This window comes from Saccopteryx leptura, chromosome 2 (genome assembly GCF_036850995.1).
Source record: "Saccopteryx leptura isolate mSacLep1 chromosome 2, mSacLep1_pri_phased_curated, whole genome shotgun sequence".
Taxonomy (NCBI): Eukaryota; Metazoa; Chordata; class Mammalia; order Chiroptera; family Emballonuridae; genus Saccopteryx; species Saccopteryx leptura.
Window position 1 is genome coordinate 11345021 of NC_089504.1, and position 26460 is coordinate 11371480.

Genomic DNA, 26460 nt, shown 5'->3' on the forward strand with positions numbered 1-26460 from the left:
TGTCTCTTTTTATCTTTTTTTTTTTTTTTGTATTTTTCTGAAGTTGGAAACGGGAAGGCAGTCAGACAGACTCCCGCATGCGCCCGACCGGGATCCACCCGGCACGCCCACCAGGGGGCGATGCTCTGCCCATCTGGGGCGTCGCTCTGTTGTGACCAAAGCCATTCTAGCGCCTGAGGCAGAGACCATGGAGCCATCCTCAGCGTCTGGGCAAACTTTGTTCCAATGGAGCCCTGGCTGCGAGAGGGGGAGAGAGACAAATAGGAAGGAGAGGGGGATGGGTGGAGAAGCAGATGGGTGCTTCTCCTGTGTGCCCTGGCCGGGAATCGAACCCGGGATTCCTGCACACCAGGCCGATGCTCTACCACTGAGCCAACGGGCCAGGTCCGTCTCTTTTTATATTACTTCTCCTCAGTGACAATTGCACAGTAATCCGTAAGCCTTCAATCTAGACTTTACTGAGTGAGGAAATGGACAGAAGAGAAAGCATTCTGAGGGCAAGAATTTAAAGGAAATAAACACATACATTAGATATCTTGTTTTCCTGCTTGAACAGCAGAGATGAGAGAGTACAGTTTTGACAAACCAAACTAAGCTCAGCCTTTTGGGGACAAACCAAGAAGAGAAATAATCATGTTTTATTTCTGTCATCTAGTTCTTGTTGCCCGAGGTGCTGGGTCCACAAGGGAAGGCCCTCAGGGTCTCTCTGCTGGAGGCCAGGTATCTCCCAGCCAGGTCTGTACCTCTGTCTGGGCTTTCAGCCACTCTTTTAAGTCTGGCTCCTCCCCACCTTCTACTTGAAAATCTCCTCTGTCTACCTTTGTTGTCTGGAAAGTGCCTCATCTTTCTCAGGAGGGCCCAGGGTCCTGTCTGCACTCAGCAGCTGGGGACCTTGAGCTGGACTTGCCAGGAGGCCCCAGCCAGGCCCCCTGCCCCACCCCAGACCCCAGCATGGCCTTGATTTCTTTCCTCAGAAGCTGTGCTGCTGGCTGGGCTGGGTGGGATCCCGCAACAGTTCCCACCAAACTCCCAAGCTGACTGCAGACATTTGTGCTGTCAACAGAATTGCAGAAAATGCAATTCGTGTTGTTAATGAGCAGCTTGTTTGGGTAAACAAACCAGGTGAGGTGAAAAAAGTGATGCTCTCCAGTAGGAAACACAAGTGAGCATTAGCCAGATGGAGAGCCGTGTTCCACACACTTCCTTTCCGGCGAGGCTCTGGTGGCTGCGGAGACCGCTGCTGAGCGGCGCGGGAGCTGGGTCTCCACACACCTCCAGCCCAGCCTGGCCGGCCTCCGGTGGAGCACAGCCGCCTTGTACCGCATCACCCTGAGCCTGGCACTGGGCCTCGTGCCCTGCTCGGCCTCCGCCGGCTTTGTCTTCAGTCTTCATGGCACCATGTAAAGTGGGGGTTATAAAACCCATTTTACAGCTGGGGAACCTGAGGCTCTGAGAAGGGGAAGGCTTTTGACCAAAGTCAGATGGTAGATTTGAAATGAACCCCGTTCAATCATACTAGTCAAGTCCATGGTCTCCCCATGAACCCACAAAGTTCTCTGTGCGTTCCACCCCCCCCTCCCTGGCCCCATCAGTCTAACGGAGGCATCTGTGGCTGCCTCCTCCTTTGGACTGAGGAACGTTTTAACTTCCAATGGCGGATTTGCCGCCGGTCTAGTCAGGATGGCATGGCTTTCTGAACGCTGTGTGGGTAGATTTTGACCAGCTTCCTCATGACGACAGAGAAGTGTACACGCACCAACTCATTCCAAGCGGAACTGGCTTGTCTCTGGAAAACCAGTAACATAGGGGCATTCCAGTCCTCTGGCCATAAACTGACTGCATACTCTTTTTCATTAGCCCCAGATCATTCAGGAACACACACACACACACACACACACACACACACACACACACACACACACACACACTCACCACATGCGCGCGCACAGATATGGCTCTATTTTACAAACATGAATGATTGGGGTAACTGCAATGGCTAAATCTGTCCCCCATACAGACATGGCCAGGAAGAGGGAGGTTCAGGTTGCAGCCTCAAGTCTACATATGTTTCTGGCTCTCTCTCTACATTGCCCAAGGAAAAAAAAACCCCACATTACATTCATATGTTGTAATGCCATGAGTTATTTTCCCCTTAGCATTCAAGGGTAAAGAGTCCATTAAGCTGTCATCGGCCACATTACCAGCAGGAGAAGTCGGGGCAGACAGTTGGGCTTTAGCTGCCTCGAGCACACGCGCCCTGCCCGGGATGAACACTCCGCGGTGTCCGCGTGCGCGTGTTGCCCTAGAAGCAGAAATCAATTACTCCAGCTGCTATTAGGGGATGATCCGGTTGGGGAGGCTTGCTGTGAATGTAGTCACCGTTCATTAGTGAGCTCTTTATATGTATAATATCTCTTTGACTACAGGAAAACCGAGACTTGGGGAGAGAAAGAAATGGTGTCGCAGAACCAGAGCGTGGTGCATGCTGGGGTTTGATCCATCATCTCCCTGGCTCCAGCCCCTGTGTATTTAATCACATGGCTGTCCTGCCTCTCCTGCAAATGTTGGTGGTTTATTCCCTACACGTAGCCTATGTCATGTCAGCTCCCGGCTCTTGACTGGCCACATATTATATGTCAGGCCCCACGGGTTATCTCATTTAATCTTCACTGCAACTCTGTAAGGCAAGCTCTTCTGTGAACTCAACCTAACAGCCGAGGAGGCTGACTCTTGGGAAACAGGAAGAGACTTGGCCAAAGCCACCCAGCTCAAACATGCCGGGGGGTGGGAATGAGGGGAGTTTGGTTTTCCCTCTGCTGGGTCGCCCTCCAGCGAGACACACATGCCGGAAGCAGAGGGCCTTCCACAGGCAGCTGCCTTTTCTGAATTCAGATGAGTTTTCAGTGAGCTCAGCTTTCCCTTTCACGTAGGTGGAAGCCTTTCCTTTGAATGAGCCAATTATGTTCAAAAAGCAAAATATAATGTATGCATATTAGCTAATGAGGATGCAATTCAGGATATTTTTAGCCAAACTGAAAGAGAGAGAGAGAGAGAGAGAGAGAGAGAGAGAGAGAGAGAGGGAGAGAGAGAGAGAGAGAGAGAGAGAGAGAAATAAGAGAATGGAGCTTGGTAGAAACTGTTTTAAAAGAACAGGCAGCTTGGGGATCAGATACCCCGTTAGTGCGACTCCCAGCTCTTACTGCCTTTGGCTGGGTGGCCACGGGCCAGTCACCTCCCCTCTCTGAAGTGTGTATGTAGCATCGTACCAAACTTTCAGGGGTGTGGTCAAGATTGAAGATAATGTGAGTAACACATGTGGTCACCAACTTTACCTATGATAATGATTGATTTATCAAATATTTATTATGGCTGGATCCTCAGATTTTATTGATATAATAATTTTATCCTCATCGCCACTCCATGAAGCAAGTACTAATGACTCTATTTTACAGATGAAGAATTATGTTAAGGTGAAGTAATTTGCTCTAATAAGGTTAGGACTCAACCCCAGGCAGATGCTGCCCCACCCACCACGTGATGCTGCCTCTATTGTCCCTAAAAAAATTTGACTTTCACCACTGGAAGCAGAACTCACAGAGGGGTTGAGACATTCGTTTTAGGAAGTAGGGTCCCTGAGAAACTCAGTAAGCTACCTACAAATTAAAAACAACTCTGTCATTGAACTGGGTTGGGGGATCTCCTTTCCAATATTTTAGGCACTCAGACTGATCAGCAAAAACTCTGCTTAATTCACGAGGTCAGAGAACTGGGATCTTACTCTCCACTGAGATGCTAAGGCTGGTCTGTCACTGCCACTCATCTTGCGGGTCTTGATACATGAAGTGGAAGGTATACTAGGATTGAAACTTCAGAATTCAATAAACTTACAACAAAAATACTAAAATGGTGATGTGAGGTTTGCCTTAGGAGAAAAAGTAGTTAAAACAAATAGGAAAAAGAATATATTTTACACATGAATAATATATAAATGCATATGGGGAAGAAAGTACAAAATAAAGGAAAACTATTAAGAGAATCCAAGAGTACAACAGGGCAGAGCCTGCCAACCCTCCAGCTCGCTTCCCGAAGGGCAGAGGCACGGGGAGGCCATCTGCAGCAGGCAAGAGCAGAGCTCTGGAGCTTAGGCCTAAACTAAAAGTCTGGCTCCTTCAGGTGGAAATGGAAGCAGCCTCCAGGGCTGGGGGTGCTAGAAATCCTGACAAGTAGAATAAATACCTACTGCGATTTGGGAAGAGCTAAGGTCAGGGCTGTGAAGATAATGCACTATCAAATCCTAGAAGCAAGGAGAGGAAAAATGTAGAACACTTCGCAGGGGAGTGAACTGGAGACCTCAGCGATCTGAGGACAAGGGGCAAAGAAGCAACTTTAAGAACACAGAGCTCTTTTTACAGGGTATTCAACATGAGACATCAGGGGTAAGCAAGGTGGCTGAAGGGAATGTATCTGGTCAGACTCTGGACTGTGTCTAATCCATAAACTCTCTCATTTATAACTGTATCCCTGGCACCAAGCATGAGGCACCAAGCACACAGGAAGCTCACTGGAAAATGTTTGCTGGGCACTACACTGCTTGGCTGGGGAGGGGAATGGGCCTCAGCTAGGAGCAGAGACACTCACTCCTAAGTGCAGGATCCGGCACATGGAAGGGATTTGGTATGTGAGTGAGTGAATTGATGATGTCACCTACCTTGGGTCTCTAAGTACTAACAATACTCAGGCAAATGCACTGACCGTCTCAGGAAGCCAACAGGTACAGAGTTGGAGCCTGAAGAACCTGGGGAGTGAAGCAGGGGGCCCCCTGAGGCTCCAGAGATACTGATGGGGATTCAGTTCATCTTGGCACCTGGGTAAGGCTTGAGTCAGTGGTTCCCTTACTCCTTGTGGATCCACATCACTCGTGGAAACATACAGCCTCTGCTCTTGCTTCTGAAGCAGACTTTCCAGGATCAGAACTCTGGACTCCATATTATAAATAAGCATCACAGCTGATGATATGCATAGCTAATTATGAAAATCAAGGCCTTAATTACCAATTCTCACTGGCCTTTATGAGAATTGGCTTTTATTGGCTGGTTGGTGTGAAGGAATAACTATATATATAACAGAACACATGGAGTCACTACCAAATGCAAAGTTAACTCATATTCCATATGAATCAACACATTTACTTCTCATGAGGAAGGTACTACTATCTCCACTTTAAAAATGAGAAAACTGAGTCTAAGAGAGGTTAATGATTTGCCCAAGTCATACACATAGCCAAGCAGTCTGGCTCTAGAGCCCGTGTTCTTTGCTTCTACAAGAAAAGACTTATAGGTACATCATTTAAAATCCACGTATAGCCAGCAGAGAACTACAAAGGTATTACATGGGCTATTAATTTTGTTTTTATTTTCAACAATATCAAGTTATTATCATTAAGAAAAGAAACATTTAGTGAATTAATGAACTAATCAGTGAAGGAAAACCATAGCAGTAGAAAACATTGTATCTTAGGGAACCAACAAATACACCCACAATTAGGAGTTAAGGCGCCTGGGTTGAGTCCTGGCTCCCTCAATCTTCTGGCTGTTTGATCTCAAGTCACTTAAGCCAACTGGGTATAAGCATCTTCATTTTTAAAGCAAGGACAACAGCTCTCCTTGATTATTGAGCAGTTAAAAAAACATAAAGTATTTGCAAGGTAGTGTTATTAACCATAATAAAAATAATGGACCAGAGAGCAGGTGAGCAGCTCAAGCACTTTTAACGATCAAAAGAAGGTAAAGACCTTTACCTTACATTATATCATGTACAAAAATTTACTCAAAATGTATCAAAGACCCAGATGTAAGAGTGGAGAAAAAAATACAGGGGAAAAGCTTTATGACATTGGATTTGGCAGTGATTTCTTGGATATGACACCAAAGGAATAGGCAACAAAAGAAAAAATAGATACATAGGACTACATGAAACTAGACATTTTTTTCTACATCAAAGGAAACTATCAAGAGTGACGAGGAAATCCACAGAATGGGAGAATATATTTGAAAATCTTTTATCTGTTAAGAGGTTAATATTCGGAATAGATAAATAACTCCTATAACAACAGCAACAAATAGACAGACAACTGATTAAAAAATGAGTAAAGGACTTGAATAGACAGCCTTCCAAAGAAGACATACAAATTGGCCAATAAGCACATAAAGAGATGTGCAGAATCGCTATCATTAAGAAAATGCAAATCTAAACAGCAATGAGATACCATCTCATCCCCATTAGGATGGCTACTCTGAAAAAAAAAAAAAAAACACAAACACAAAACAAAACAGAAAATAGCAAGTGTTGGTAAGGATGTGGAGAAATTGGAACCCTGTGCGCTGTTGGTGGGAATGTAATGGTGCAGCTGCTATGGAAAATGGTGGTTCCTCAAAAAAAAGTAAAAATAGAATTACCATATGATCTAGCAATTCTACTTCTGGGTGTACACCCAAACGAACTGAAAGCAGGACTCAAGACTTGTTTGTATATGTATCCATGTTCATACCAGCGTTATTCACAGTAGCCAAAAGGTGGAAGAAACTCCAGTGTCCATTGATGATAAGGAGATGAACAAAACGTGGTCTATACATGTAATGGAAAGGATGAAAATTCTTTATTTCTCCTTTCTTTTTTCAAAAAATATTTATTGAATGTATTGGGGTGACATTGGTTAATAAAATTATACAGGTTTCAGGTGCACAATTCTACATCATCTGTATGTTGTATTGTGTGTTCACCAGCCCAAGTCAAGTCTCCCTCCATCACCATCACCCTCCTTTCTCTCCTACAATCCCCACACTGTTGTCTGTGTCTGTAAATTTTCTTTTCTTTGCTTAATCCCTTCACCTTTTTTACTCAGTTCCTCAACCCCTCTGAAGGCTGTCAGTCTGTTTTCTGTATCTTTGAGTCTGTTTTTATCTGGTTTGTTAGTTTATTTTGTTCATTAGATTCCATAGAGAAGTGAAATAATATGGTACTTGTCTTTTTCTGCCTGACTTATTTCAGTTAGCATAATAATCTTCAGGTCCATCCATGCTGTCACAAAAGATAAGATTTCCTTCTTACTTTATGGTCCGGAAGTATTCCATTGTATAAGCATACCATAGCTATTTTATCCAGTCATCTCTTGATGGGCACTTGGGCTGCTTCCAAATCTTGGTTATTATAAATAACACTGCAATAAAAACAGGGTGCATATATGATATTTTTTCAAATTAGTGTTTCAGCTTTCTTTGGATATATTTGCAGAGGTGGAATTGCTGGGTCAAAAGAAAATTCCATTTTTAATATTTTGAGGTAATTCAGACTATTTTCCACAGTGGCTGCTCCAGTCTGCATTCCCACCAGTATTGCATGAGGGTTCCCTTCTCTCCACATCCTCACCAATACTTGTGTTTGATGATTTATTAATGATAGCCATTCTAAGAGGTATCAGGTGACATGTCATTGTGGTTTTAATTTGCACTTCTCTGATGATTAGTGACACTGACCATCTTTTCATATGTCAACAGACCATCTATACGTCTTTGGAGAAGTGTCTATTCAGGTCCTTTGCCCATTTCTTCTTACTTGGATTGTTTGGGGGCTTTTTTGGAGTTGAGTTTTATAAGTTTCTTGTAATTTTGTATATTAAGCCCTTATCAGATATATTGGCTAATATGTTCTCCTATTCAATTGGTTGTCTTTTCATTTTATTGATGGTTTCCTGTGCTGTACAACAACTTTTTTTTTTTGTACAACAACTTTTTAGTTTGATGTAGTCTCATTTGTTTATTTTTTCTTTTATTTCCCTTGCCAGAGGTGGTATATCAGAAAATAAAATTGTTACAAGACATGTCTGAGATTTTACTGCCTATGTTTTCTTCTAGAATTTTTATAGTTTCGAGTCTAACAGTTAAGTCTTTAATCCATTTTGAGTTTATTCTTGTGTATGCTATAAGAAGGTGGTCCAGTTGCAGTTTTTTGCCTGTTTCTGTCCAGTTTTCCCAGCACAATTTATCGAATAGACTATTTTTACCTCATTGTATTATATATTTTTGTCTCCTTTGTCAAATATTAATTGACTATAAAGGTGTGGGTTTAATTTTGGGCTCTGTCTCCTGTTCCATTGGTTTACATGTTTGTTTTTATGCCAGAACCATGCTGTTTTGATTTCTTTGGCTTTGTAGTATAGTCTGATATCAGCTAGTATGTTTCCTCCAACTTTGTTGTTCTTCCTCAAGATCATGTTGCTATATGGGGATCTTTTGTTGTTCCATACAAATTTTTGGAATATTTGTTCTAGTTCTGTAAAATATACCATTTGTAACTTGGTAGGAATTGCGTTGAATCTGTAAATTGCTTTGGGTAATATGGACATTTTAATGGTGTTAATTCCTCTTATACATGAACATGGTATAGGCTTTCACTTATTTGTATCTTCTTCAATTTTTTTCTTCAGTCTTTTATAATTTTCTGAGTACAGGTCTTTTACATCCTTGGTTAAATTTGTTCCTAGGTGTTTTATTCTTTTTGAAGCAATTATGATGGAATTATTTTCTTAGTTTCTGATAGTTCATTATTGGTGTATAAAAATGCAACTGATTTCTAGATATTTATTTTATATCCTGCTACTACACTGAATTAATTTATTAGTTCTAATAGTTTTTGGTGGAGTCTATAGGATTCCCTATTGACAGTATCATGTCATGTGCAACTAAGGACAGCCTTACTTCTTCCTTTCTAACTTGGATCACTTTTATTTCTTCTTCTAGTCTGATTGCCGTGTCTAGGACTTCCAGTAGTATGTTGAATAGGTGTGGTGAAAGCATACATCCTTGTCTTGTTCCTGATCTTTTTTTTTTAAAATTTTTAAATTTTTTTTATTTTTGTATTTTTTCTGAAGTTGGAAACAGGGAGGCAGTCAGACAGACTCCCACATGTGCCCAACCAGGATCCACCCGGCATGCCCACCAGGGGGTGATGCTCTGCCCATCTGGGGCGTCGCTCTGTTGCAACCAGAGCCATTCTCGTGCCTGAGGCAGAGGCCATAGAGCCATCCTCAGCGCCCGGGCCATCTTTGCTCCAATGGAGCCTTGGCTGTGGGAGGGGAAGAGAGAGACAGAGAGGAAGGAGAGGGGGAGGGGTGGAGAAGCAGATGGGTGCTTCTCCTGTGTGCCCTTGCCGGGAATCGAACCCAGGACTTCCACATGCCAGACCGACACTCTACCACTGAGCCAACCGGCCAGGGCCTTGTTCCTGATCTTAAGGGAAATGCTTGTTGTTTTTTCCCTTTGAGTATGGTGTAGGTTGTGGGTTTGTCATATATGGCATTTACTACATTGAGGTATGTTCCTTCTATTCTCACTTTTCTGACAGTTTTTATCATAAATGTTTGCTGGATTTTATCAAATGCTTTTGCTGCATCTATTGATATGATCATGTAATTTTAATTCTTTATTTTGTTTATGTGGTGTATCATGTTAATTGATTTGCAGATATTGTACCAATGTTGCATCCCTGGAATAAATCCCACTTGATCATGGTATGTAATCTTTTTAATGTATTGCTGGATCTGGTTTGCTAATATTTTGCTGAGGATTTTAGCATCTATGTTCATTAGGGATATTGACCTATAATTTTCTTTATTTGTACTGCCTTTATATAGGACAATGCCGGCCTCATAAAATGAGTTTGGGAGACTTCCTTCCACTTGAATTTTTTGAAAAAGTTTGAGAAGGATAGATGTTGGTTATTCTTTGAATCTTTGGTGGAATTCAACTGTGAAGCCATCTGATCCAGAACTTTTGTTTGTTCAGAGTTTTTATTATTATTATTATTGTTATTATTATCATTGCTTCAATTTCACTGTTATCTGTCTATTCAGATTTTCTGATTCTTCCTTATCTGTTTGGAAAATCGTATGTTTCTAGGAATTTATCCATTTGTCCTGATTGTCCAATTTGTTGGCTCATAGTTGCTCATAATATTTTCTTACAATCCTTTGATTTTTTTGTGTGTCAATTGTTACATCTCCTGTTTCATTTCTGATTTTATTCATTTGGGTCCTCTCTCTCTTTTTTTTTTCTTGATGAGTCTGGGTAAAGGTTTGTCTTGTTTATCTTTCTGAAGAATCAACTCTTGGTTTCATTGATCTTTTGTATTTTTTTTAAGACTCTATGTCATTTATTTCTGCTCTGATCTTTATTATTTCCTTTCTTCTACTTGCTTTTGGCTTTGTTTGTTGTTGGAAATTCTGACACATGCTTCAACATGAATTATTAGACATAATTCAACATGAATTAGACATTATGCTAAGTGAAATAAACCAGTCACAAAAGGACAAATACTGGATCATTCCACTTATATGTGGTTCCTTGAGTAATCAAATTCACAAGGATAGAAAGAAGAATGATAGTTGCCAGGAGCTGAGGGAGGGAAGAGAAAATGGGAAATCACTGTTTAATGTGTACAGAGTTATGGTCTGGGGAGATATTTTAAAAAGTTGTAGAAATTGTAATGATAGTTGCACAATAATGTGACTATACTTAATGAATTGTAAATTTAAAAATGGTTAAGTGGTAAATTTTCTTATTCATATTTTACCACAATTAAAAAATATATATATATATAAAATAGAAGGTAAAGAACTGTCCTAATTCAATATAGTAAGTTCAAATTTAAGAAAGAAAGCATACCCCAAATTTTGTTCTGTGACTTATTCTTAGGAGAGTGCCTCAAAATGAGGGGTTTGAGGTTATAATGTATAATTGATTTAATAAATACTTATCGGTCACTGTATGCCTGCCAGCTTCTGTTTTAGACGTTGAAATCTAGGTATGGACAAATCTGATGGGAGTCCTGTCTTCATCAATCTGACAATTTAGGAAAATGACATTCCCATTTAGTGAATACCAAATATATAGCAAGAATCTTACATTCTTTATTTCATTTCACCTTCATGAGGTGGGTATTATCATCTCCTTATTTAAAATGAGGAAACTAAAATTCAGAGAGTTTAAGGAACTTTCTCCAAGTTCACTCAACTAGCAATTTGGGTCTGCCTCATCCCAAAATTCGTTCTCTTAACTGCTGGTATATAATGCCTGTATTCCCTTAGGAGAGCCCAAATGCACCTTGATTTGTGAATGTTCGTGAGAGGTTCATTAAGAAAACCTACTTAAGTTGGTATGATTCTGCATGTCCCAAAGTTACTTCTTTACATAATCCTTCCTTTTGGCATTACAGTAGCAGCACCGTTAACGAGCTGTGGATTCTTTGCACTGAATATAACATCCAAGAGAATTAAAAACAAACAAACAAAAAAAACAACAAAAAAAACAAACAAAACCCATGTCCACACAAAAATTTGTACGTGAATGTTCATAGCACTGTTATTCATAACAGCCCCAAAGTGGAAACAATCCAAATGATTTTTTAATAACAAGATATGAATTAACAAAATTTGCTTTATCCATACAATAGAATATTATTAGGCAATAAAAAAAGAATTAAGTATTGACAGTTGGTACAACATGGATAAACTTTGAAAACACTATGCTAAGTGAAAGAAGCCAGACAAAAAGGCCACATTATTATATGATTCTATGTGCATGAAATATCCAGAATAGGCAATTCCACAGAGACAGAAAATTAATTCAGGTAGCTAGGGGCTGGGGGTGGGGCAGAAAAGGTGAGTGATTGCTAATTGGTGTGGGGTTTCTTTTTTGGCGAGATGAAGTGTTCTGGAATTAGATAGTGGTGATTGTACAATTTTGTGACTATACTAACAACCACTGAATTGTATATATTAAAATTTTATAGCATGGGAATTATATTTTAAATTTTAAAAAAGTAATATAAACACCACTAAGTGTCTAGGAACAACAAACCGCTGGCTAATTGGTCCTGCCGTTTTACACTGTATTATTATTTTTTATTTATTTTTTATTTTAGTGAGAGGAGGGGAGGTAGAGACAGACTCCCTCATGTGCCCTCACCTGGATCCACCCAGCTAGACCCCTGGGGGGTGATGCTCTGCTCATCTGGGGCATTGCTCTGCAGCAACTGGAGCCATTCTTTTAGTGCCTGAGTTGGAGGCCATGAAGCCATCCTCAGCACCTGGGGCCAACTTGCTCCAATTGAGCCATGGCTGCAGGACGGGAGGAGAAGAGAAAGAGAAGCGAGAGGAGGAGGGGTGGAGAAGCAGATGGTCACTTCTCCTCTGTGCCCTGACCAGGAATCAAACCCGGGACATCCACACACTGGGCTGATGCTCTACCACTGAGCCAACCAGCCAGGGTCTACACTGTATTATTAATAGGGTATTAGAGCCCCTTAGGGTTGCTGTCTTCCTCTCAATAATCATGGCTCCCTAAGCAGAAAATACAAACAGGTAGAGGGGAGTGAGGGAAAGCTTGGAAACTGAGGGACATCAAAGTGTCTGCACAGGTGGTATCACACACACCGCTGGCTTTTTATCTGTTAGATTTGCTAAGTGAGCCTATTTTGACAACAGTCAAGGAGGCCAAGTTCCTAAACTCCTTTTCATCTCCGGAAGGTTTCAATTCCAACAATTGATTATACCATGTACTTGGCAGAGAGGTCTCCTTTTATTTGAATAACATCAGATTCGCCCAAGTGTAATGAAACTATAAAACAATAAGCCACTAAATATTAGCATTTTACATCTGGAAAGGGCACTGGAGAGAGATCACCTGGTTTGATTCTCTTACTTTGTATATAGGGAAATTGAGGCCCAAATATATTGTCTTGCTCATGGTCATATAACCAAGGATGGCTTGGCTGAGGCTGCTGGCTGTCTTGTAATATCTGTCTTCCCTTTATACTCTGTAAAGACCCACCATGCCTAGAGCTGTGCACCTGACTGTCTGAAATAAAGGCTCTGTTTCCTAATGAGATGTGATTGTGTAACTATGTTCTGGTCAATGAAATGTAAATGGAAGTACACTTAAAGATTAGGACCTTTTCCCTTCCTGCTGGCTGGGTTGTGGATTAGATAGTGAGAGTTCAGGCAGCTGACTTGGACCAGCAAGTAGAAGCTGCATTTGAAGGAGAGGGGAGCAATGCAATAAAATTCTGGGCCTTCTATCTCAAAGAGGTCACAGCGTGACAGGGACAGAAGACAGGTATATAGGTATATAAGCTAATGCAGAACATATAACACCCTAAGGCCAAATCAGCTGCCCAAGCCTTCATATGTGAGAGTATGTAGTATGGAATTGTCATACCAGCTCTGGGATGTTCATCTCCAGACCTATGTGAAAGAGAAGTAAACTTCTGGGTTTTTTTTCAATGTTTCAGTCTTCTATCCTTTGCATTGAACTGAATTCTAACTGATTCAGAATGGAAACAATTACATTCTGGGCTAGGAACTCAGGTCTCTTGAATCCAAGTATAGGACTATTTATTATGAAGATTATTACTATTAATAATAAAAGCCCAACTCTGCTAAGTGTCTTGTATATCATGATTGCTGATAATTTTTGAGTGCTTACTATATGCCAGTCACTGTTTTAAGTATTTTATAAATGTCATTAACTCATTTAATTCTTATTTCAACTCAGTAAGATAGATCTATTACCATAATTTCCACTTTACAGACAGAGGCACAGAGAGAATGATTAACTTACCCAAGGACTCTTGATTCATTTGTTCATTTATTCATTCAAATAAGTTGGTATAATTCCAGGTGGTACAGAATTCGGGATAGAACAGAGACTGAAGAACACACTTTGGCAGGATTTGGGGCTGGGTTTATTCTGACCTCAAAGCTAAGGTTGCACTGGCAGAATGAGTAAACTAAAGAGACAAACCACTGCATGGTTATTATCATTAATATGTTTATAAAAGTTTATTCTAAATGTACAACAGGCTCCAAGACAACATTTCATTCTAGCTATAGGTGGCAAGAGGTGTTATGACAGGGAATCCAGATGTTAAAACAGGAATGTAATTAAGGACCACCATTGCCCCAGGCACAAAGAACAGCTCACTTTTTTTTTTTTTTTTTTTTTTCTGAAGCTGGAAACGGGGAGGCAGTCAGACAGACTCCCGCATGCACCCGACCGGGATCCACCCGGCACGCCCACCAGGGGGTGATGCTCTGCCCCTCTGGGGCGTTGCTCTGTTGCGACCAGAGCCACTCTAGCGCCTGGGGCAGAGGCCAAGGAGCCATCCCCAGCGCCCGGGCCATCTTTTGCTCCAATGGAGCCTCGGCTGCGGGAGGGGCAGAGAGAGACAGAGAGGAAGAAGAGGGGGAGGGGTGGAGAAGCAGATGGGCGCTTCTCCTGTGTGCCCTGGCCGGGAATCGAACCCGGGACTTCCGCATGCCAGGCCGACGCTCTACCACCGAGCCAACCGGCCAGGGTGAACAGCTCACTTTTTTTGCCAGATTTTTAAATTCCACTTGTGGCCAGCTGGCCCTTCCCCACAGCATTCGCTTTTAGCTTCTCAGGTTTCTTCTGCTCCTCATTTTGCTTCTGCTGGAATGCCTTACCTTCCTCGTCCACCTCCTTGGCCTGCTTCTTGGACTGATTCAGGGACTTCTTCTTGCCACCTTTGCGGCAGGACACGGTACCTGTTGCCTCTTCCCCAAACCCTGCCACCAGAAGCTGAGCTCCCGGTCCCACCTTGACCTATTTATTTTAGTAAGAGGTATGGCTGAGATTTGAACTCAGGCAGTCTGGTTCCAGTGCTTGCACTATTAGCTCTTACATTACATTCTCTCTCTTTTTAAAAATTTATTTATTGATTTTAGAGAGAAGAAGAAAGAGAGAGAGAGACAGAAACATTAATCTGTTTCTGATTGTGATCGAACTGGCAACCTCTGCATATTGAGAGGATGCTCCATTTGGTCAGACACATACTCTCTCTTATGATGTTAGCTCCCGGTCATCCTCCATACCCATTTACCAAGGAGGAAACCAAAGCAGACAATTGTCTAATTATTCCTAAAAATCTCTCTGTTAGTCAGTAGTGCAGATAGCATTAGAAGCCAGACTCCCAAGTCCCAGTGCAGTGCTCCCTGCCCAGACCACCCTGCATTCTCAGAGGCCACCTGGACAGATACATAATCCCCCATGCCACCTCCAGTCTTACACACACACACACACACACACACACACACACACACACACACACACGCCACCCAGCAGGCATCCAGACATTTTTGTGGCTAGGATGGCTACAACCTCCTTTGAAAAGCAGCCAGCTTTGCCCTTCACCAAATAACTTTGTTTTATTTATAGACTCCTGCTCAGAGCTTTTGAACTGGCTGCTCATTCCAGGGAAGATCTTGATAACAACTGTTCCTTGGAGAGGGTTCATAGGGAACAAGGTGAATAAACACCACAGAGGCGCTGCCAGTCTGGCAGGGCTTTGCTCCTGGGGATGTTTATAAACCGGTGTTGGTGTCTGGGTGCAAAAGACTTTGAATTTGAGATGGCAGTTTTAACGTTTTCAATGCTTTTGTTTTAATTAGAAAAAGGTTCACCTTTTGCCTTTAACAACCTCAGGGCATAGGCAACAGAGAGAAATTATCTTTGTCCATAATGTAACACCCAAACAAGGAGTTCTTGCTTTCTTTGCTTCCTGCCTGGCTGGGGTCTAAAACCACTTGCTGTAGTTACTGTGGGGTGCGGAGACACTGAATTTATAAGAGCTAAACTGGCAGAAGTGAGAAAGAGTATTTCAGAATAGAAAATTGTGGAAAGAATAAAAGAAAGAAAGGCCTAACTTCAAAAGTGAACTATGAACCTAGTATCTTCTGACTTACGGCCACAGGTGTCATCCTTACCTAAAGCATAACTCTGTCACATGTGTATGGGATTATTCAGCCTGGATGCTAATCTCTTTTCACCTGGTGCTAGCTATGAAATCTTAAGCAAATGCTTGTTTCTTCTTTGTGAAATGGGGTTTAAACTCCCAAGATCATTGGGAAGACTGGTGCCAGCCACGGAAGGGAACTATAGTGCCTAATTCAGGGAGGACACTCACTCACCCACTCATTGAACAGTAGCTAATAGTAGCTGTCATTATCGCTTCTTTTGTCATTCCTCCGGATCTAGAGGAGATGATATCAGGGCGCTCAGGAAAGTGAGCCCCAAGGGGAAGCAGCGGTAGGTAGCAGGTTGGTGATCTGTGATCTCAAATACCTTCATTTGCATTGAGCTAATCTTTATCAGGGACTATTAGGGTGACTTGAGTTTTCTGTATTGGAGCCCACAAAATGGCTGATTAAGGGAGACAGAGGCCCTCAAGGGTATGAGGTAGAGCAGAACCACTAAATGGGTCGTATGAATTCCCTGGTAGCTTTCCTGTGGGCAAGTGAGGTCTCCTTCAAGGTCTAAGATGTGAGGAAGGGACCTCTTATCAAGGACCATGTTGGGTAAGTGGATGGTGTGATAAGGAAGAGGGTCTGCTGCTCCCTTAAGGAACTTACCAGAAGGTATGGGATTTTCTAAGGGAAAACTTGTGTTTTCATGGAGGCCTGAGTGGGAGACTGGTATCTCTACACCGAAGCTACTGGGTGGGAGAAATTCCATAAGGGAGAAATGGGTGACGGGTTCTTCAGGTGGAGGGGGGCTCCCTGTGGGATGAGGGTCTTTTCAAGGAGGTTGTAGGGAGAGGTTTCCATATAAGATCAACGAGATAGATCCCTTTAAGGCCCTGTACCTGGAAGGTATGATACAGAGCGCGGGGAGTCAAGGGGCGGAAATGCGCCCCTCAACCCCCTCAGGCGGCCCCACCTCCCGGGAGCGGACTACACTTCCCGGCAGCCCCTGCGGCGGCGGCGCGGGAGGGAGGGGGTGGCGGGGTGAGAGGCGGCGGGGGCGGCGCGCGCCGGGCACGCGCGCCGGGGACCATGGCGTTCGCCGGGCTGTAGCTAGTATATTAACCCCGGGAGGCGGCGGCGGCGGCAAGGGAGCGAGCCTCGAGCGGGCGGGCCCAGCCTGAGGGACGGGAGGAAGGGGCGGGGAGAGCGCCGGAGGGAGGCCGGTCGGCCGCGGGCGGGCGGGCAGGCAGCGCAGCGCCGAGCGGGGCCCGCGGGCCCATGAGGAGGCCCGGGGACCATGGGCTCCAGGATCAAGTGAGTGCGGCCGGGCCGGGCGGAGCCGTACCGGGCGCGGGGCGGCGAGGCCGGGAAGGGGTGCAGGCCGTGGGTCGCGCTGGGGACTTGTTGCCGGGACCCCAGGGGCGCCCCGCGTGCCGGCGTCACGCGGGGAGGGGGACGGTTGCCATGGCGAACCAGGGAGGCGCGGGGGTGGGGTGCTCGTGGGGCGGTAGGGCGCGGGTGGTCAGGTGTCCCCTACTCACCTGAGGGTGGGGGCTGCTGAGAGCACAAGGTGGCCTCTCCCCCAGGTCACAGAAAGCCTCTGAAAATGGTCTTACAACTGTTGGGGGTAGGGCGAGAAATCTGCGGAAGCAACTCCCCGAATGGGTGAGCGTGGAGTGCCCCGAGAGTCGGGCAGGTCCTGAGGCAGCAGCCGGTGCTGAAGGCCTGCAGGCCCCCACAGAAGTCGTATGAGGTTCTCAGAGGGAGGGGGCCCACTCATGGACCTAAGGTCTGGGTGGTCCGCGCTGAGGGCCCTTTCCTCTCTCCTAGTTCCCCTCTTATCTATGAAAGTCTCCACACAACTAGGGCCAAAGGCTGTGAAGGAAAAGACCTCTCTGCTGTAACTGGGCACCTAATAATTGTTGGAAAGGCTTTGTAACCCAATCTGGCAAATTCCCTCACTCATTCATTCACCTCGAGTCCCTGGTGGGGGTCAGTTTTCCCGGGAAATTGTTGATCCGTCGAACTTCAGAACCCATTGAAACATTGTTTCCCTCCTTCTAGACTTAGAAGTTGACTTTGGAAAGTGCAAGTTTTATGCAGTACGATTTGGGTGTGTTGTTTTGGACTCGATCTCCCCTCCCAGCCAGGTCCTATTTGGGCCTCTCCCTTCCTCAGCTCCAGAACTTGAGATGCCTTATCTCTATAATCACTAACAAATGTCCACTTTTTCTCTATGAGTAATAGGATTGTTTGAGGGCACTTCAAGTTGACAGCATAGGCTTTTCCTTAAAACAGCTTTCATAGGACACTTGGAACCTGCTTACAAGCAAGTGTGGAATGTGTTTATTTCAGCATTTTGAGAATTATGCTAGGAGAAGTTTGAAAGAGGAAGGGCCCTAGGGGCAAAATCTAATAATTATTCAAATATTGCTTCCTTGTCCAGTCAACATCCACCCTTGCAATGTGACCTTCCTTCAGCCTTGTCCCCTGAGGCTCAGGCTTCCAGTCACAAAATATGTCTAATAGATGCAGCAGCAGCCCTGAAACCTCTTGCTAAATGAAACTGGAAGAGTTGGATGAGCACAGTTAGTTCATGATTTTTGTGAAAATGAGGGGGGAAATTTGGAAGTGTTGCTCCAAATAAGAGCTTAAGAGGTCTGGGAGGTAAAAAGACACAGTGTGTGAAGTGAAGCATTGGGATTAAAGAGATACTCCAAGTTTAGCTCCTGCTTCCAAGGAAGAGTTGTAAACTTGGATTTCAGTAGCACTTAGAAACACTTTTCCAAAAGCCACCTTATGAGTTGCTGAGTATGTATGCTTGTAAGGATGCTTACCCTGATTTGGTACACAGACATTCAGAAACTTGTCTGATATGAGGCAGTCAGTTCAGATGATCAGGAATGGGGGTCTCTGTCTTGCACATGAAGGTTGCAGGTTGACAAATACATACCTCAAGTGTGTTTTGGGAACCCATCACTCTGAGCATGTGGGCAAAAGAGAACTTACTAATGCAAGGAATTGTATCCAGTGTGAAGTTAGTATAAAAAATAGCCCAGGTCTCAAAACCAGACTGCTTTATGATAAAAACTGAGGCTAGGGAAACACGAGCTTTACTTGGGATGAGTCTGAAAGAGAATATGAAGACAAAAGTTATGAAAAATATTTATGATTTATGGTGACTGTTGACTGTGCAGCTTCTGCTTACAGCTAGGAGTGGGGATGGCCAGGTGCAAGGAGACTATTACTTAGATGCAGCCCTGGTTGTTGGAGGAGACAGCTTTGGTTACTACTGACCATTCCATCCTGACTGGAAGACACTTAGCTCAAGGTGGTCCCCAGGCTGTGAAATCTAGGTGTGCAGGCTCCGTTGTGTAGGACAGTCTTGGGGGTGGGGGCTTAGGAGGCAGAGAGCACACTGGGTTCCCTCCAAAAAGGAAAGAACTGTGGCTGCCTGTGTTTCCTCTTGCTTGTCTTTGATGCTTTGTGGCCCAGTTAGGCTGAGGTGTAGAATCAGATCTGGATTCAAATTCCAGCTTTTGTCTGCTGACTACAAAACTTTACACAAAGTACCTTATTTACCCTGAGGGTAAAATGGGGAGAACTTTTGTTGCAGGATCATTATGAGCTATAACTCTAGTATCACCATGACTGCAGGGCCCATATTAAAAACTCAGTAGTATTAAGTTTTCTTTTATACCTTATCAAAAGACTAAGAAAACTGGTTATATTTTATACCAGAAATGTCAGAGAACCAGATGTTTCAGGTAATAGAGAAGAAAGTTTTGATAAAGAATTAGCCTGTTAACATGCAGAGCAGGACTTAACATTCTCTCAGTTAAAAAATAAAAGTGATTTAAAACAATACTCTGTAATTGTGAAGCTGGTGTCTGCTCTATGGTCAGTTGAGTCATAGGCACAGGTGTTGAGATTTAATGCCTGATCAGACTTCCCTTTCAAGTTTAGTCAGGTTGAGCACAATCTCTGTGTCAGGCATGGTGATAATGCTTTATGTGAACCATTTCATCAAATCCTCACAACTGCCCAATGGTGTAGGTACTATTAACCACATTTTTAAATGAGAGAACGGGAGTTTATAAGCCTAAGATCAGATGCCATCCCCTGGAAACCTGACCTGCGGCCTGTTCCCCACCGACCCCTCTCCCCAACCTCCAGTCTAGGCCGGGTGCCCCTCATCTGTGCATTGCCCCCTTCCCCAGCCTAGGCTGGGTGCCCCACATCTGTGCATCACCCCCTTCCCCAGCCTAGGCTGGGTGCCCCACATCTGTGCATCCCCCCGTTCCCAGCCTAGGCTGGGTGCCCCTCATCTGTGCATCACCCCTTTCCCCAGCCTAGGCTGGGTGCCCCACATCTGTGCATCCACCCGTTCCCAGCCTAGGCTGGGTGCCCCTCATCTGTGCATCGCCCCCTTCCCCAGCCTAGGCTGGGTGCCCCACATCTGTGCATCCCCCCTGTTCCCAGCCTAGGCTGGGTGCCCCTCATCTGTTTCTGTGGCCCCTTGTGTTCATCACTGTCATAGCACTAAATCCAGTTCCTTGTCTGTCTCCCATACTAAGCCAGACAAACTGAGAATAGGGACTGTCTTATTTGTCTTTGAGTTCCCTGTGTCAAACCCAGTACCTGACACATAGTTTAGGAAGAGTTTATGCAATACATTTAAGAAATATATTAGGATCTGAATTAAAATCCTAATTGAGTGTACCTAAAGTTAAAAGGACAATTTGCTACTTGAACTCTTGAAGAAGAGTTTTTATGTTTTGTAAGTTTTTAAGCCAAATTGCCCTGGTCTAGGCAGACAGTTCCTTATATTTTCTAAAGAGTGTTCAGTTCATGTTCATTTTAATAGAGGGAAATCGCCTTGCCTCACACCAAACATTTACTTGACAAAGGAAAGAAAAGGTCACCGTTATGCTGGTAGTACCCTGGAAAGCTCCTAAACTTGAAACCTGAGCAGACATTTATTTACCTAGAGGGATAAAAAGAGCAGTGGTAACTGGCATCTTGGACAGCTATGTTTAAATCTTATTTGGTGTTTGAGTGATCCCAGTGGACTGGAATGTGGTTAATATGAAGCAATTTAACTGATAATGCAGACACACAGCAGGAAACTGTGTGGCAGTTTAATATTGCTTGTGGTGACATCCTAGAAATTGTTTCCAGGCACCAAGGGCAGGAAGTGGATTGTAAGTAATCGAAGGAAGTATTCTAAGTGAGTTTGAAGAAACCTGACATTTATGGACTCAGAGAAAAGCATAGTCAAAGATTTGAAGATAGAGGGACAGGACAGGGCAGCTGATTTGGCCTTGTGGTGTGTTTGTTCTGCATTGGCCTGTATACCTGTCTTCTGTCCCTGACAGACCGGGTGACCTCTTTGAGGTTGGCGACCAGGATATTTATCCATTTATTCATTCACTCACTCACTGTAGAACTGAGTGTCAAGCACATATTAAACACTCAATAAATGTTAGTTATTATTGTTATTATCATAATTGATAGTACTATATTATGTGCCTGGTAGAAATGAAGAGAATTTTCTTTGTTCTAAGGTTTCCCAAAATAGTTGTAAGACGGAAATGTAAAACAAAACTGACTCCCTGAAGGCCTTCTCAAAAAAAAAAAAAAAAAAGAAAGAAAAAAGAAAAAAGAAAATCAGATCTGAGTATAATAACAGTAAGATCATTGTTATGGTGGAGATGCAGTCAGTGATGAATAGGCAAGTAAGTGAAGGAGAGACGTCCAAGGAGGGAGGGCTTCATCAAGAGGATAAGGTTTTGGTTGACACAGGACAGATGAATAAGGGTACGAAGGGGTCAGAGTAGTGATGTGGTCGTGGTGGCAGCAGTGGTAGTCCCAGTACAAGGAGCAGTATGTGGGGACATGGCATAATAGGGAAATAAAAATACTAATTGCCATTTTATTAGGCACTTAAATGCTAGGCATTGTATTAGACATTGGGAATTACAATGTGGAATAATAATACATATTCATTCCTAGTGTTGTTGGAGCTTACAGTCTGGTGGACCTGATAAAACCCCCAAATCAATTCACATAAAGCTATGTGGATGTGCTATAAAGGAAACAAAATTCTAAGAGAGAATGATGGGAGTGGCTGTCCTATTTTAGATCGAGAGGGAAGGCTTACTGTGGAGATGACATTTGAGCTGAGACTTAAAGGATGAGAAGTCATTAGTCATCTAAAGAGACCAGACAAGGCTTTTCATTCCAGGCAGAGAGTAGGGAACGTACAGAGGCCTCGAGGTAAGAAAACCCTAACTGTATTTCAGGAACTGATAGAAGGCGGCCAGGGGGTTTGGGAAGTGACTGATGGTAGACAGGCTTGAGGTTAAGGTCAGAGAGAGAGAGACGGGGGCCTGAGCAGGGTCTTGTAGGCTGTGATAATCTGAAAACAGCTCTATAAAGTTATAAATCATGTACTATAACATCTAGTCTTTTGCAGTGTATTAGTAAATGGTTCTTAGTATGCTCACAAAAGTGTGATTGATCACTGCTGTCCGATTCCAGAATTTTTTGATCAGCCCAGGAAGAAGCCCCATACTCATTAGCTGTTACCCCTTTCCCGCTAAACTGTCTGAGCCCTAGGCAATTGCTAATTGTAGTTGCTGTGGATTTGTCTATTCTGAGCATTTCTTATAAATGGAATCATACAATATATAATCCCATGTCTTTCACGTAACGTAATGGCTCCAAAGTTTATCCATGTTACAGCATGTAAGGATTTCATTACTTTTATTGCTGAGAAATATATAATTATGTGGACAAAGCACCATTCATTCATTCATTCATTCATCAGTTGTTAGGTGTGTAGGTTGTTTCCACTTTCTCTCTGTTACAAATAATGTTGTCTTCAACCTATGTTTTCATTTCTCTTGGATATATACCTAGTAATGGAATTGCTGGATCTTATGCTCTGTCTAAAGAACTGTTAAATTGTTTTCCAAAGCAATTGTACCATTTTGTGTAAAGTGGTATCTCATTGTAGTTTTGATTTTGTTCAATGAAAATGAAAGAGCAGAGTAGACAGAGATAAGTTTCTCAGAAGAGGCTGGAACTTGAACTGAAAGAAAGGTGAGATTTGGAGAAGGGAGGAGGGATCTCCAGAGGAATAACTGTGGAATAACTTGGAAGTGGGGATAAACCCATCTCGTTGTTTTCTGATACAGAGAAGCAGTCTTGGCCTCTTAGGATAGCTCTGCAACAGTCTTTTTTTGGACTGCTCATTAAAGGATCCCATTACTGAAAGGCACCACAGGCTTGCTTCTTCTTGAGGCCGGTTGTATAGCATAGCTGATATGCCTCCCCTACTGTGGGATAAGACTAGAAGTTGAAATGTGACTTCCTCTGGAGGGCTTCTCCCTCTAATGCCTCTTCTCTTTTCTCTCTCCACCATAGTGCTCCCCTCCCAGTCCCCACAGGGGACAGTACAAAGACAGTACAAAAGTCTTGGGGACAGAGTTCCCCATTATTAGTTGCCAGAGTTGGTCACTTGAATTTTCATAATCTTTTTGGAAAACCTATTGGTGCAACCCCATCCTTTTCATCTTAGCCATTGTAGTCAAGGTGGAGGGGTTTGCACAGCAGATAGGAAGGTTGAAACTAGGAAGGTAAAACCTGAAGTACTGCTGTAGAAAAATACTTTATTCAGGTGGTATGTAAGCTCCCTGCTGGAATTCTGGTTATGGGTTGCTAAGGTTCAGCCCTTTTTCTTGGTCTTAGGGGGAACTAATCTCTGGATTTGCAACATCCTTTTGCTTAAAAGGATTTTGTGGGGAAATGGAAAGATAAATAAGGAAGAAAAATAAACCAAAGAGAACAAAACAAAGTTGGTTTCTCTCCTTTTATTGGGATTAATTCCCATTCTTCTGAATATTTAGAGCTTGAAAAGGAGCCAAAGAATGGAAGTAACAAAAAGTATGTTCAAAACATACAAGTTTCTATAGAAAAGATAGATCAGCGTTCCAAAAGTTCATTTGTAAGTTGGTTAATTGCATTGAGAATGGATTTTTCACTTAGAGATCCTGTTATGTATAAATCAGTGGCTGTCAAGGATAAGGACTTTTCCAGGTGTAAGGAACTGTGTGCAAAAGATAGGGGTAACAGATATAGCTGCAATACAGGCTCTGCAGAGGCAGATTATAGATGAAGTTGAAAAAGTAGGCCTGTGCCACTGGGACACGATGCATTGAAGGATAGCATTGAGAGTGTAATACAATCAGATTTGGGTTTTTAGGAAGATTCCTTTGGCAGCAGTGTTTTAGGACAGTTGATACCTTTGGCTTGTGCAAGATGATCCACTGGGGTGTGAAAAGAATATGGTAGAACTTACATTTATTTTCATATCAACCTTCAAAATTTCTGGTTTTGTGTTTTCTAATGTTTATATTGGTATAGCAAAAACAGTCTTATAATTTATAAATAAATATATGTATATCAGGTGTATGCTCACATTTTTTTACCGATAGGAAGGGATACGTGGAAAAAAATTGGAGACCTCTGGTTTACGCAACTCTGTTATAGTTTATACTGCAGAGGATCAAGGCCCGAAGTGAGGCTTTGGTTGTCGAAAGAAAAAGTGTGGACTTGAGAGAGATTTTAGGTAGAATGGACACAGGTTGGTGACAAATTACATACGAGAGAGAGGCAAAAGTAGAATCAAAGATGACTGGCCAAGGTTAGCAAAGTTATAAATGAATGTTTGGAAGCTGGGGACTGGTTTTATAATGTGTATATAAGCCAAGGAAAAGTGAAAAAGTATGATTGGGAGAAGGCATTTTAGTCTGTAGTGAGAAAGGAAGAAATCTTTAAGGGCTGCCTAGTGAATGTGTGTGCTTTGTTAGATAAGTAAGACTTAAAGTGGGCTGGGCCAAGTCACTGAGGGGAAATCTGTCCATGTTAGATTTAGAGAGAGAGAAAAAATAAACTTGAACTCACTTTAGCCACAGGAAAGGTTTCAGGGATGTTGCATTGATCTCACCCAGACTGTATGAATCAAAAAGAGGAAGGAAACCAATCTAGAGAAAGATGTTTGACTCCAAGCAAACAGTTCTCATATCCCAAGGCGTGAGGAGCTAGGGGGTTGTGGACCCTGGACACGGTCAGAACCACACACAATCAATCCCTGCCTGAGTTCTAAGATTCTAAGCCTCAGGGTTTTTTTTGTTGTCTGTTTGTTTTTTTAATATAAAAGGAAGCTAATTCACCTATAACATTGTTGTGAGGATTAAAAGTGGTCTTATATCTAGCCCTCAGCAGAGAAGTGATGCTCAGTAAGTGGTAGCTGCTGCTATTGATGTATCTTGGAGATGGTGGGATACACTTGTGTGAGGAACCTGGAACTTAAAAAAAAAAGTCAAAAGAAAGCAAATGTTCTTTCATAGTTTTATTATTATTTTTTTAGGATGTGGAGAAAGTATTTGCTTTCTCTTTGCCACTATGTCAGGATGATGTGTTGTATATTTACTGAATTTATTTGGAGGACTGTTCCTCTTGCTGGTTGGAGCAAAGCAGCGTAACATCTACTAAGAGATACAAGATGCCCATGCAAATAATTAGAATGCTAATATTTAAGGGCATTTTATTCCTCCTTTCACAAATAATATTTGAAAATTTTATAAAAGATTTATATCATTTATATTTTTGTTTAGCTGTTACTTCTATTCACTTCTAGTCTTTTAAACAACTCATTTTGTTTTCCTGGGTGCTTAAAATTATTGTTTTAACTATTATATTTTGGAAAATTTTAAACATCTATGAAAGTAGAGCAACTAGTATGAGCCCCAAATATCCATTACTCAGTTTCAACACTTATTAATTTATGGCCTACTTAGTTTCATTTATAGATAACTGACCATAAACTCCCTCCCCTGCCATCCAGTTCTACATTACTTTGAAGCAAATTCCAGATGTCGTATCTCATCTTAAATATTTCCATGTGTCCCTAAGATAGACATTCTTTTTAAAAAACATGGTGATGATATCACACCTAAAACATTTCCTTATATCATCAAATAGCCAGTGTTCAGTTTTCTGGTTATATCAGTTTTTTTGAACAGTTGATTTGTTTGAATCAAGTATGGTCATATTGTAATTGGTTGAGATGTATTATTAGCTAGAATACTATGAAGGAAAACTTCCTCATCTCAGCTATTTGGTTACCCTGAGGTACAGTTCATATTTGATTCCCTTTATTCATTTTTCAAACTGAGTTTCTTAGCATTTTCCTCATGTTGGCAGACAGAAGCCTTTACTTCATACCTTCTGTGGGGCCTGGGGCACCTTTGGGAGCCTGAGCCTTGGCTTTGACTTCAGCCTTGGTGCTAGCCTTAGACCAGCAGAGCCTTGGTACCCTGGCAGTATCATAAAAGTCATGTCTCCCAGGCAAGGCCTTTCAGGACTTGAGCTTGACAAAGGCCTTGATGGTTTTCATTTTATGGGTCTAATCTTCTTTAGACCTTTCTTATGTTTCTTGACAAAGGTCAAGGTCCTTAGGAACTTAGGTTCCATGTCCTTAAAAGATATATGAACTGGTTATGCACAGTGTGGTTCTTGGACTTGACCACGTCTGCATTGCCACGGATGGCCCACAAAGGGCTTGAGACTGGAGA

At 42.7% G+C, this 26460-nt stretch overlaps 1 protein-coding gene across 6 annotated transcripts in view; it reads left to right on the forward strand.

Moving 5' to 3' along the window:
• Nucleotides 1-16970: 16970 nt before the first annotated feature.
• Nucleotides 16971-26460, forward strand: part of DENND1A (DENN domain containing 1A) — a 486566-nt gene continuing 477076 nt past the window's right edge. Inside the window, exon 1 of one of the 6 annotated variants that reach the window (XM_066367202.1) lies at nucleotides 16971-17131. In XM_066367202.1, coding sequence (XP_066223299.1) covers nucleotides 17115-17131 — 17 coding nt within the window. In that variant the 5' untranslated portion in view covers nucleotides 16971-17114. The remainder of the gene's footprint in view (nucleotides 17132-26460) is intronic. The other 5 variants (XM_066367200.1, XM_066367201.1, XM_066367205.1 and 2 more) reach the window with 5 other exon arrangements.